This window comes from Vicugna pacos, chromosome 4, assembly GCF_048564905.1.
Source record: "Vicugna pacos chromosome 4, VicPac4, whole genome shotgun sequence".
Lineage (NCBI taxonomy): Eukaryota > Metazoa > Chordata > Mammalia > Artiodactyla > Camelidae > Vicugna > Vicugna pacos.
Window position 1 is genome coordinate 15,905,048 of NC_132990.1, and position 13,756 is coordinate 15,918,803.

The 13,756-nt window shown below is 33.8% G+C and overlaps 1 protein-coding gene across 5 annotated transcripts in view; it reads right to left on the bottom strand.

Annotated features, from left to right (window-relative positions):
• IFT74 (intraflagellar transport 74) overlaps positions 1-13,756 on the bottom strand; it is a 110,792-nt gene that overhangs the window by 10,914 nt on the left and 86,122 nt on the right. For 4 of the 5 annotated variants that reach the window (XM_072959288.1, XM_006214478.4, XM_015248066.3 and 1 more), the window contains 3 exons: positions 4,118-4,171; positions 2,666-2,763; positions 2,036-2,162 (listed from right to left, as the gene is read on the bottom strand). In XM_072959288.1, the coding sequence (XP_072815389.1) occupies positions 2,036-2,162; positions 2,666-2,763; positions 4,118-4,171 (279 nt within the window). The remainder of the gene's footprint in view (positions 1-2,035; positions 2,163-2,665; positions 2,764-4,117; positions 4,172-13,756) is intronic. The other variant, XM_031677033.2, reaches the window with a different exon arrangement.

Consider the following 13,756-nt stretch of genomic DNA (forward strand, 5'->3'; position numbering starts at 1 on the left):
GCCTAGAGGTAAAAACAACCCAAATGTTCAGTAAGAAATGAATGAATAAAGAAAATGGGGTATGTACACATTATGGGACATTATCCAACCTTAAAAAAAATAGAAAATCCTGTCACATGTTACAACACAGATTAACTTTGAGGACATTATGATAAGTGAACTAATAAAGTCACTCAAAGACAAATATTGCATGATCCCACTTATATGAGGTATTTAAAGTAGTCAGATTTACAGAAACAGAGTGTGGTTAGCAGTGGCTGAGGAGGAGGAGGAAATGGGAAGTTGTTCAGTGGGTATGAATTTCAATTTTGCAAGATGAAAATGTTCTAGAGATCTGCTGCATAACAACGTGCAGATAACACTATTATACTGTACACTTACAGATAGGATGGTAAATTTTATGTTTTTTTTATCACAACTTAAAAAATACTCATAGTCAAACCAATAGTAGGTATAGATCAAATTTAAAATGTACTTCCTCTAGTTGCTTGGCATATAATTTAGATATACTAATAAAACTACGGCTAACAAACTCTAAACAAATCTGGGCAGATTAAACATATTTAAATGTATAGAATGACATTTTCCCACCTATATCATCAATCTAAATTCAACTGCATATTAACAGCATTCAGAATGCATTTATAAAACTCCTAGGCAGTTGTGTTTTAGACTGCAGAAGTCTTTGGATTGTTCGGAAATTAACATAGTGCTTCTATTGATTATTATATAACTCTCACAAAAGGGTCTGAGACAGCATCCTGATATCAAGTAAATGAATATATTTCTGCAGCAAAAAGTATGAACAGTTACATTAGGTAGGATAATTAAAGACTATAAATAGCCTAATGTCAGTTCAGGTCAGGCCCAGTTTTGCTGCCAAGAGCTTTTCAGATTTGAGGATTCCAGATAAAGAAATACTGTGGAAAATATTCCATTTTAGGAATCTTTCAACTTTTTTTTTTAACATTTTTTATTGATTTATAATCATTTTACAATGTTGTGTCGAATTCCAGTGTTCAGCACAATTTTTCAGTCATTCATGGACATATACACACTCTTTCAACGTTTTTAAGTTAGCAAATATTGCCTTCCTTCCCCATGACCTCATAAACTGCCAGAGTAATTTCAAGTAGATAAATTAAAAACATAGCTAATTCAAAAGTCACCACACACCATCATAGTTAGAATCTACCACTTGAAAAACCAAAGATACCATACAAATTTTCACTTGACTTTATACTAGGCTCTTTAAACTCAATTATGTGTATTTGTTCTTAATCCCTACCTGCAGTATCCAAATGGCAGCCACTAGCCACATATGGCTTTTAAGCACTTGAATGTGTCTAGTCCAAACTGATGGGCTGTAACTGTAAAATCTCATTGATCATTTTTTATACTGACTACATGTTGAAATGATAATATTTTGAATACACTGGCTTAAATAAAATAATTATCAAAATTCAGTTGCCTCTTTTCACTTTTTTAATGTGGCTACTAAGAAATTTAAATTATGTATGTGGCTGGCATTACACTTCTCACTTCTTTTGGACAGTACTGCTCTAGTCTCACGTTAGTCATAATGGCTGAAACTAATTATAATAAATCATTACCACCTCTACACCTCTCCTAACTATCCAAAGACCAAGGAGGACATGAGCCCTATGCACTTCCATTCTGCCTTATGCTTCTATCATAGTACTGTTTCATTATATTTCAATTGTTTATCTGTCACTCCACCAGACTGAAAGTTTCCTGAGGAAACAGACTGGATTTTTTAAAATCTCTGTATACCCAAGTTATAGCAAAGGCATAGAGCAATATTCAATACATGTTAAATGAATGAGAATATCCCAATGAATTAGTATTAAGTTGATATGAAAAAAATTCTAAGCCTATGAATGATTGCAGCAATAGGCAATTGTAAATTATATTCTGTCTTTCAAAAAAAATCGAAGAGAATAACATCAGACTTAAAAATTTTCAATTTTTATTACAGAAAGAAAAGGACATTAAAATCTAGGTGTCTTCTCACCTGAAGTCAGATTCCTAGCTGTACTTTGTGATTTCTGCATTTCAGTAGATTTAAAATTGAGATCATCCTGCATCATCTTCAGCTCTTGATTGGTGATAGAGGATATCTGTTTCATACGATTTATATTCTGTATTTGCAGAGAAATAATTGCAGAGAAAAAAATTGTACTCATTTAACTTTCCAATAAAACTCTTGAGAATGCTGCTAAAGGACTGGATGTTTAGAATGGGTATGCTTTTTTTGAAATAGATCACTTATCATATACGTTTTATAGAAGAATACTGTGAGATTAAAAATCAGGTTTTCTCAATAAGGAGAGGCTAAATTAAAATTAAGAATTGTTTCTTTTACCTTTGTTTTACTTGACTGTAGAAAAAAAATGCAACTGGACTAGTCTAGGAACTGACTGGATTCTTAAAACACTTAGAATATTGAAGAGACCGTGTATTTTTCTTCCTATGGTACCACACATTAGTAGATGCCCAATAAACATTTTTTGCTGAATCAAGATATTCATTAGGTACTCTGTTCTCTTACATAATAGTGAACCATTGCAATTTTTGAGTTGTATTTAGAAAGATAATCATAGTGAAAGTAAAGAAGACACCAAGATAGGCACATGGTACTTACTCTACTACTGTGCTCCAAAAGTGCAACAATGTTGGCTTCTATCTGTGCCTTCCTTTCCACTTCCTGATTCTTAGTTTCCTCAAAAGTCTCAATAAAATCTGCCAATTGAAAAATATGATGAGAGGCTACTGTTGATGTAGTTAATCACTATATAAACTGATTTGTTGGTCTGAAGAGCACTTTTTAGAAATTCAAAGCAAATTTTAAACTTTCACTGTTTAATTTTTTTATTAGCCCAAGGGTAATTAAATTACTCAATAAGAGCATTTTTATATACTTTCAAACTTTCAAAGTTTAACTCTTATGACCTTAATACAAATATATCAAAAATTTATAAATTCAGGCTCAAAACTAAAAGTTGATTAAAAAGAGATCTGAGAGATCAGAATAAGTCCTATGTTTTTACACTAGGATCTCCTTGATACTTGTACAATTATTAACATGTATAATTAGCCACTAGCTTTACTTCTGAAAATATTAGTAATTACCTTTTTTATCTGAAAATGGGTATTTTACTTATACTGCTGAATTAATCTCAATAAGTTTAGTAATTTATTCGGATTATAAATAAACATTGTAAGAAATCATCCTTTTTCTTGTCTAATATAGAATTAGGACATAATTTGCTCTTATTTACATTCTCACAGTATTTCTATGGATCTTCCAAAATTTAACTTAAAATAATTTTATTATTAGCATAAAATAACAAATTAAGTTTGAGATAATTTTTGGTACTTGCTGATATTTTAAAGAAATCTTGGGATGCCATTAAATCAGAGATGGCAATGACTGCTTTATAACATGTATGAAGGTAACAACTGACATTAGACATATAAAAATGGCAGATTCTAGAAACATGATAATTAGAAAAGGAAGCCAGTAATAGATAATATAGTCAATACTGAAAAACTTTATAATGTACAACATAAATTTAAGTGAAGATCTATTTACAAAGATAGTTCAGATTTTTAAAAAAAGTTAGAAGCTGTAAGAGAAGACTACTAAAGTTCCAGTTAGTGATAGAACCAAGTAACAAAATCAGAGGTGAGGCTAATAAATAATGAGACAAGTATTATGAAAACCTAAAAAAAGGTGAAAGACACTGAAGGTGAACATAGTGAAGCAGATAAAAGAGAAAAGTCAACATTCAATCAATGAGTGTTCTACAGATGCTCTATAGACTATGAGTGTAAACATTAGCTTTAGGGAGTACCCCTGAATAAAAAGTCATACACACACATACACATGTACAACATCTTTGTAGAATTCTCTGCTCATCCCTAAACTATGCTAGCTATTTAATAATACTTAAAGGCAAATGCTCTGAATGTCCACACTTCCACACTTCTATTATTAGTCATTACATTTTCCCAGAATGAGATCTCTGATTTAGTATAAATGAACAGCTACCTGAGAACATAAAATTTTCGTATCTATAAGATTATTGCTTACTGTCCATACTTTCCTCCCTTTTTTTCAGCTCCTTGTACTTCTGATTCATTTCACCTATAAGCAATAAAAAAAAACATTAATTTCAAAAACTCTAGATACAGTGCTTAAAATGAAACATCTCTCGTAGGTTCTCTATATGCCGTTAGTCGTTGAATATTCAATATTTTCAATTAGGTGGAATTCTTTCACATTGAATTATGTAGTCTTTTAAAACACCTATATATGAATGTTTGACTATTGGAAAGAACAATCCTCTGACTGAAAAGGACTGAAAGGTTTTCCAATGGTTCTCTATTTCACTTCCAACTTGCAGCTATTCAATACACACATGAACTGGTGACGGGAAACATGAACTCCCAGGAAAGTTCATTTCATCTCTGAATGGCTACAATAGCCAGTAAGATAGCAGGGTTACTTCCCTCAAAGAGCTCGAAGTCTAGATATTTAACAAAACTTACTAAGAGCTATCACATGAAAGTAAATAAAGCCTGCTATAGCAGTACACAACAAGGACAATTAATCTAGTTTGGGGTGTCAGGAAATTTTTCTCTAAAGAAGCAATATTTAAGCTACATTATAAAGGATGAATGAATAGGAGTTACCTAGTCAAAATATAGAAGTTCAAAATCAGAGCATTACAAGTACAGGAATTTGAAAGTGAGGATGAATGTGATAGCACAAGAAACTGAAAGAGTATCACGGTTCAGGAAGAGAATGTGAAGTGAAAAAATGGCACAAAATGGGAGGGGATAGCTCAGTAGTAGAGTGTGTGCTTAGCATGCATGAGGTCCTGGGCTCAATCCCCAGTACTACCATTAAAAAAAAAGCTTTACTGACATGAAAGAAAAATCACAGTTGACTTTTACACCAGAAATCGACACACTGTAAACTGACTCTACTTAAAAAAAAAAAAAAAGCAGCACAAAGATGAGGCAGGTTATCAAAAACTTTATAAGCCACATGTTATGAAACTCTGGACTTTCTCCTACAGACAATGGTAAGATTACTGAAGAATTTTAAGCAGAGGAATAAAATGATCAATGTGCATTTCTGAAAAATATTTCTGATCAGGATAATAAAAGAGAACTAAGATTAGAGGCAATAGACTAGTTAGGAGGGTGTCACAGTAATCCAGGTGAAAGATGATGATTGCTTGGTGGCAACTAGGATGTAAGGTAGAGGATTTTTGTTTGAGGCATTTAAGAGCCAGAGTCTACGGATTTTGGTAAGGGTTAGTGAGGGAGAAGTCAAGTATGATTCCCAGGGTTTCCTGGCTTGAGCAATTGAGGACATGGCTGTATTATCTACTGAAAAGAAAAGCATGTTGAGGAAGAAGTTGCTTACAGCAGTTATAGACATGTTGTATTTAATATATGTGAAAGACATAATTAAAATAAAAAAGTCAAAGGCCCATATAAATGGATGAAATCTGACACTTTAGCTGCATAAAGGGACCAGTAGTAGAGGTGGATCATGATTATCTTAGAACAACATGATTTTCAGCGTAACAAAAATTGAGTCTTGGAGGCACAAGGCTGTTTCCCTGGACTAGTGAGATGGCTGCAGTCCTGTGCTCCCAGGGACCCTGGTAGAGAAAGCAGAATAAATTTGTGCTTGCTCCAATCTGTAGTTTCTTCAATCAAGTCAGTTAGTTCTTAGCATTCTAGAGAAACTAGAAAAGCTTACTAAGATGATACCCAGCAAAGATGGAAAGAATAACAGGCTCCTAAAGGGGTTCCAGGTAAGAAGCTGTCATCTAGAAAAACTTTAGGAAGAAGAGTTCAAAGAAAATGGGGGAACTGTCAGTTAGAGTCCAGAGTCTAAAACCCAGTGGTCAGCCTGTGTTCTATATATCCTTCTATAGGGTATATGGTTTTTCCAAATATTGGCTACAGCAGCAGTAAAGTTAGGGAGTAGAGGAACATAGAACCCCTAATTACATGGAAGCATGGGCTTCCACTTGTATACTTGCATGGGTGAGAATTGAGTTACAAGTAAAAAACGGTGATGGCAAAGTCAGAGACCTAGGTCAGCAGACAGCTTTTTTGCTTTCTGGTCTGAAAATATTTTTCCCAAGCTCATTGACGACAGCCCTGATACAGAGAAAATCTTGTCAAAGCCCCTTCAACATTACTGGTAGTAAAAAGCTGAAAGCTACTGTAAAATAAGGACAGTAAAACCCAGAGGTCATGAAATCCCAGCCAGGGACACTCAGAACCAATGGGAAACATATGATTCACCCTGACTAAGGCTTTGGATCCATTAAAAACTTTACTGGACTATTACTCAGTTCAAACGATCAACAATGGTCTCAGAGCATACTGATGTAGTGTGATTAGCTGCAAGGGTGAGGGGAGAGATAATTTTTTACTAATAACAAAGTTTGTATATAACTAAGTTTTAAAAAAACACAATATAGATGAATTAGGATTAGTTCTATAATGATGTTACTACTATTCACTTATCTTATGGCAGTAATTTCTTGGGTGGGAAACAAAGTTAAAGAATATGAGCTTATAGCATACATGATCTGGAATACCCTCATAGAAGAGTGATGTGCATATAAACGTTATATAACATACGTGAAGTAGCAGAAAAACTAGTATCTGCTGAACCCGCCATGGCCTAGGTTTCAAGGAAAATCCTAGTTTCTTGTATGACTGTCTGAGAAGTTGCACTATTGGGAGACTGGTCAGACATTAAGGGATTAAGAGTAAGGTTTGTATCCTAGGCTTTACAGGAATTTAATTACCATCTTATCTTCCCTCTTTTAAACTTAAGAGAATTCCCTGCATAGGCTGTTTCCAGTTCCGCATCTTGCTATTAGACCCCAAGACACTGCAATGAGGTTTCTCCTCCTGCCATTCCAATGAAATTGTTCACAGTAAGATTATCAAATCCAAGGGGCAGTTTCCAGTTATCTTACTCAGCAATATTTGACACTATTGATACATCCTTCCTTCTTTCAATTTTTTTTCCTTACATTTTTTGTTGTTTGGGGGTTGGAGTTTTTCTGGTTTTTCTTACTCTCAGATCATTTCTTCTCTGTCTTCTTGGCTTCTTCATGGCTTTCTTGGCTTTCTCTTGCTTCATTTAAATTCTGGATTCTGTTTACTTGACTTCTAATGCTACATTACATTCAAGGTAACCCCACTCATTCTTTAAGAACTCTCAAATTTGACCTTTTTCCTAATTTTCAGATTGTTTAATGCAATTGCTTACTAGATATATTCATGTGGATATGTTTCAGGACATCCTAATACACAGTATATCCATAATTAAAATCTTCTCCCTCAAAGTCTGCACCCCTCTGTATTCCCTTTTATGTTTGAAAGCACTTCACCATACACTTATCCAAGTCAGAAACCTGGGAGATTCATCCCTCCTGCTCCCCTCAAATTCATGTTCTCAGTTGCCATTAGATTGAGCTGGAAGATGTGTCTGGTCAATGTCTCCAGCTACACAGCTGGTCAGCTGGATTAGATAGGACAGAGCTCCTATATATTTTGGCAGATTCTCAAGCTTTACAAAACCTCCTCCCATACCACTGTTGTTAAAAAGAAAAGAGATCAGGGCCCTAGTGAACTCCTCTATATTGTAATTTCTCAGTTGGTGGATTCATATCTGAGCCTCCCATGAGACGCAATGCACAGATGTGGGCAGTCCTAAAGTAGGGTAAAATATAGGGCTTGTTACCAATTCTATCCTTAGATTTACTATCACAGGAGAGCACAAGATCATAGATGGGGGAAGCTAATCAGCTATCACACTGAAGGTGCAAAGCAGGCCAGCAAAAGGGCCTAACGTAGAAAAATTAAAAATGAGGAGACCAAAAGAAAGGGAAAAGGACACACTTGTAAAATAATTGTAACTTTAGAGCTATCCTCAAGCTCTGAGTGTCTGATATGATCATAGTTCTACATAACTTATTTCTTCCAAATTTATTGATGACTATATGCTGGATACTATGATAGGTGCTAGGGATATCAAAATAAACAAGGCAGTTACCACTATATCCCAGAAGGGCTTCTAGTCTATTAGGTGCACAAAAGCAAAAGTTACAATGCAACATAAGTACTGAAACTGAGTTATATATAAAGTACTATGGTAACTAGATGGGTGAAGAGTTCAGGAGGTTTTTACATAGAAAGCATCATATCAGCAAGGCACTTTAATAGGTAATGTAGAAATTCTAGAGATAAATAAGGTATTTTTCTTCAAGAAACTTATACTCTAGTAAGACAAGTATCCCAACTTTTCCACTATAAATTTAGGCCTTTTTTCCCCTCACAGTGAGGAAAGAAGAAATGAGTATGGATTGTTGTTACAAAAGATTTGGGATAGTATAGAAAGGACACCATTGCTTTTTGATACTCTCTGCTATAGCCAGCTAGTGAAGTAAGGGAGATACGCTCTTTTTGCAGCACTAAAGGGCTGAGCACCACCACAACCACCTTTGTCCTCACTGTCAATAAGGTCATCTGACTCTTCTGCCTCTCTATCATAAAATGTTCTCTTGAATCAGGGCTTACAGAGCAATCGCAATTTTTCTACTCTGAGAAGCAGTTCTGAACCCTGGAGAAGATCTGATCACCATTTTTCAGAAAGGCAACTACCCCAATCTTCTCTCCTGATCAGTATACAAGGTATGTGCTAGTGACTCTCCTGGCCTCAAGGCTCCCAATTCAGCAGGCCTACTGATTTTAGAGGTGAAAGGGCAGCAGAAAGCAAATCAAATTAGAGAGGTGGAACAAGAATAAACCTTGAAGCACTTGCGCACATCCAGATTCTTTCTTTTCTAGCACTTGGGGTCCTTCTGAGTCAAGCTAAATCTCCTGGTTCCTTCAAGTGTTCATTCTGTGGCATGGTTTCAGTCTCTTTACCATTCTGTTCATTTCACTCTCATTGAGTTCCAGTTTTTCTTTATTCCTTTTAAAGTATGATGCCAAGAAACGTAGGATTCCAAGCAGACTATCACTTCCCATAGTCTCTATATTCATGTTTTGGTAATGCAGTCTAGGATTCCAGCTGTTGTGATTTTATCACATGAATTCACACTGAGCTGCTATCCAAACCTCCTATAACATTTTCACATATTTTAGTAACCTATGGCACTTTCTCCTCCCCGACTCCTACTTCAATTTTAATTAGTTTCAAACTCCTATTAAAGTCCATCCTCTTACACTCAGTCTCTCTCTCAGCTACTTTCTGCATATCACTATAGCAGTAAGTAAAAAACTAGTATATCAAATACTATTAAACTGGTAATGTTAAAATGAATATGTGTAAGTTTAATGTTTTAAACTAACTTTTAGCTTCAAGCTTCATCCAATTTATTGAACACACATTCTCTACAAAATGTTTTAAATTTTGGCAGGAAAATTTCTTTACAGTTATTCAAACAAGTTCTGATAATTCTAAGTCTACATACTAGAGGCATTTAAAATGTACAATAAAAATTCTCTAAATATGCGCAAAAGTTAAAATATTGCTTAAAGCCTCACCGTTTCTAAAGAAAAGAAAAAGAACTATGAAGAAGTTTATTTCAACAGAGTAATAATCAACAAAATCAGATGGTATAAGGAGTAGTCTTTGGCATGTATTAAACACAATGTAAGTTCTTAATTATTTCCTAAAGCAGTAGTTATCAAACTTTAGCATGCATCAGAATCATCAGGAGAGTATGTCAAAACACAGATTGCTAAGACCTGTTCCCAAGGTTTTATGTTCAATAGGTCTAGGGTAGAGTCCAAGAAGTTTTATTTCTAACAAGTTTCAGATGGTGTTGATACACCCGGTCTGAAGATAATACCACCATCCTAGTGAAATATATAAAAAATAGTTTAACCAATCTCCAAATTAAACAATAAACGGTGATTCATTTTTCTTCATAAAATATATATTGAGAAAGTACAGAATAGCAACATATACATGCCATCTGAAATCTCAGATACCAAAAGATAAACCACTTTGAAACTGACTACATTATCTTGTACATCCTAGGGAAAATACTGATGAGAAAGTACTTTCAAATGTTTTAGGAAAATCTCCATGAAACTTATTCAAATTTCAGTTTATAAATTAATATCATTAGTAACAGCCATCAACTAACATTATGTGCAGTTTTTATTTATTTATTTGTTTGTTTGTTTGTTTGTTTGTTTATATTTAGGAGGGGAGGTAATTAGGCTTACTAATTAATTCATTTATTTAATGGAGGTACTTGGGATGGAACCCAAGACCTTGTGCATGCTAAGCACACGCACTACCATTGAGCTGTACCCTCCCCTCCTTATGTGCAATTTTTAAATAGCATGCTATTCTGAGTCACACACACACACACACACACACACGCACACACGCTCCATTCACCTAATCCTTACAGCAACCCTAAGAGGAAGATAGGTACTGTTATTATCTCCCCTTTAAAGATGAGCAAAGTAAGCTACAGAAAGATGAAGAAGCATGTCTAAGGTTAGCCAGTAGAATAGCACAGGCCAGATCTGAATCCTGGCATTTGGGTTGCAGAACCTGTGCTCTAAAACAAAACTATTCTGTCTTTATAAATTCTATTTAACCTGTCATAAAGAATAAAAGCTTCTAACTTAGGCCTTGAAACTCTGAGTAGGAAGAAGTATCCTACAGAGAAACCAAAGAAAAGTGTTATATTTTATATTTTTACTTTTCTTGAAGGCAGCATATAAATCAAGGAGTAAATTGCAATGAATTCATTCAATTTAAGACAGTAACCCAATGATCCTGTAGCATTTTGCGTATACCTCAATTATGATATGTTGTTATGACATTGTAGCTGTTATTTCAATGTCTGTAATACATTCTATTAATAATTACATGACAGTTGGTTTTATATTCTAATCAATCTTTGGGAAGATGCCATACTCTAAAATTGAAGGATAATCTGTAGTGAGTAATAATGCCCCAAAATATTTTCTGGGAGATACATGACTGTACTTTGTTTACTGTGTTACTCAAGCCCAGTTTGTGTATGCAGATGTCTAGAAAATTAGCCCCATCTTGTGGATCATGGTAGTATGACAAATTCAGGCCTTTGAGAATAGTGACATGTCAGAGAAGTGTATTATCTTGACTGACACAAACTAAGAAATTTTTGGTAACTAGCACTGGTGAGAAAGCACTTTCACATACTGCTGCTGGTTGTATAAAATGGTACAAGTTTTCTGGAAATAAATTTTCAAAAATAATCATAATTGTATATATAAGAACATTCTATTGAAAATTTCACTTCTAGAAATTTAGCCTATAGAAATATACAATTAACACACATGTATTTATCAAGGTTATTTACTGCAGCATTGTTCTTGATAATGAAAAATTAGAAACAATCTACTGTCAATGTGGATATAGCTAATACTATTTAACAATAATATCAACATGACTATAGTTAAGTGTTGTAAGTATTTAAATACGTGCCAGGCACCATTCTTAGTGTGGCTTTAAAGCCCTGACATTGATCACTACGCTATACTTCTTAGAATGAAGTATAGATCCTCATATGGAAGAATGTTTATTATATACAGTTAAACGAAAAGACTCAAGCTCAGAAGAACTATATAGTATCAATCAATTAATAAGTATATATAAGCTGTTATAGAAAAAAGTCTAAAAGGCTATAAATACCAAACTGTAAACAATGATAATCTCTGAAGAATGGGATAAGTGTGAGGAGAAAGGAGATGAGTTTTTACTCCATATATTTTTGTATCGCTTGAATTTTTCACATTAAGTACATACCGGATTTATCTACAAAAAGTACACAATTTTTAACAATAAATTAATTGGAGTCTTCAAAATAACTTTAACTAGTGTAAGGAAAATTTTTAAAAAGCAAAAAGGTGTAACGTCCTAGATGCTGAGGCTAATTGCAGTTAATGAAAACATACGAAAATGGTCACTTGAGGCAACACGCGTGCATGCACGCACACACACACAGACTTACCCCCAACAAACCCATAAAATGAAGTATATTCAAGGTGATTAAAACTCTTTAGAAATTCTGGGTAGGTAAGTCTATACCTGGTAGTTTTTTGATAAAGATAGCAGGTTAAACATGTATATCTAATTCGAACCGCCCCCAACCTGAAACTTCACTAAAATTATAGTAAAAAGAATTTTTAAAGGTCAAACTCCCAGAAATGAGGAAAATAGGAGAGAAAACAATAGTTATAAAATTTTGGAAGCTGGAAGCAGACGGACAAGTGATAACTAATTTAGCAGACTTCAGAAAGCCTAAACCTAAGCCATAATCGGTAAAGTTAAGAATTAACCCAATTTCAAAAACCTCAGGAATTCTGCATAGATTACTAATTTTGTGTTCCTACACCATGAAAGGTTTTGTCATGTCTTAAAATAGTAACACTGTCTTTTCAGAATTTCATGTAAGACAGTGAAGAGTAACGTAGGAGCCTGTTTTGACTTAAGTGAACCAAGAAACATTATTTTGAGGGAATTTCAATGTGAAACATACAAACCCTCAAGTATTAATTTGTGGTTAGAATAAATATTTTCTTAGTCAACAATTATTTTTTCAAAAACCAATTACTCAGCTATACGTTAGAGGTAATCTTGAAGTAAAAGGATCTTTATTAAAAATGATATCCTATATTGAGTGAGAATATAGGCTACTATTATCTATGTTTTGTTGCCTTCTTTACCCAGAGCAACAACGCTTTTTCCATGACTTTCTCTTTCTCATTCCAAAAGAGCATGTTAAAAAGGAACAATTAAGTAGATATTTAATGGTTGGCACTCCAGCTAAGAAAGGAGAAATAAGGACGAATTTCAGGGGAAATAAGGCTTTTCTGAAAAGTAGCACGGCATTTGCCAACAATGCTCTGCTTTAATAATGATAGAGTTTGTAGCCAAATTCTAACCATACATCAACTTTCAACAGAAATATTTCTCATTGCGTCAAGTTAGTAAAAATAATAACAATTCCTTCTCTGCTAATATATAGGACAGTACACATACTTAAACCTAAATATTTTTAGAACCCATATAACAAAATTATCTGATAAATAAATAAAGCAAAAACACCATATGTGTGAAATTTAGCAAATACTTAACATAACAGAATTAATTCCCCCAGCAGTTTAAAAAAAGTAGTATCTTATTAGAATGAAAATTTTCTTTTATGAGATTATTTTAGACAATTATTTACAAAGGCTAAATAAAGATTTGAGAGCAAAGCTGCCTATCTAGAATTGGTCAAAAGTCTAAGTGTATTATGAGGATTTTTTCTGCTTTACCCAGATTGGCAAAGAAACTGATAACTCAGCATCTGGGAATAATAAAGATTTTTGCAGAACAGTCAAATAACTGTTAGCTGATTTTATTTAGTTAACTTTGAGACAATGTAACTTTTAGCAAATTATAACTTTAAGGACTTAAAAAATGCATAAATATGATGCACTTGAGGAACTTGTTGGGTTACAGGGCCACCATTAATACCTAGCAGAAAACATAACTTTACCTAAACCATTATCTAAGGACATCTTTAAATTTAAAATGAATTGTGCAAATTTCTAAAAAGTTTATTTAAATTGCAAGGTTGGAACAAGTACTAACAAAGACAGACATGTACAAACATCTTTTATGGTT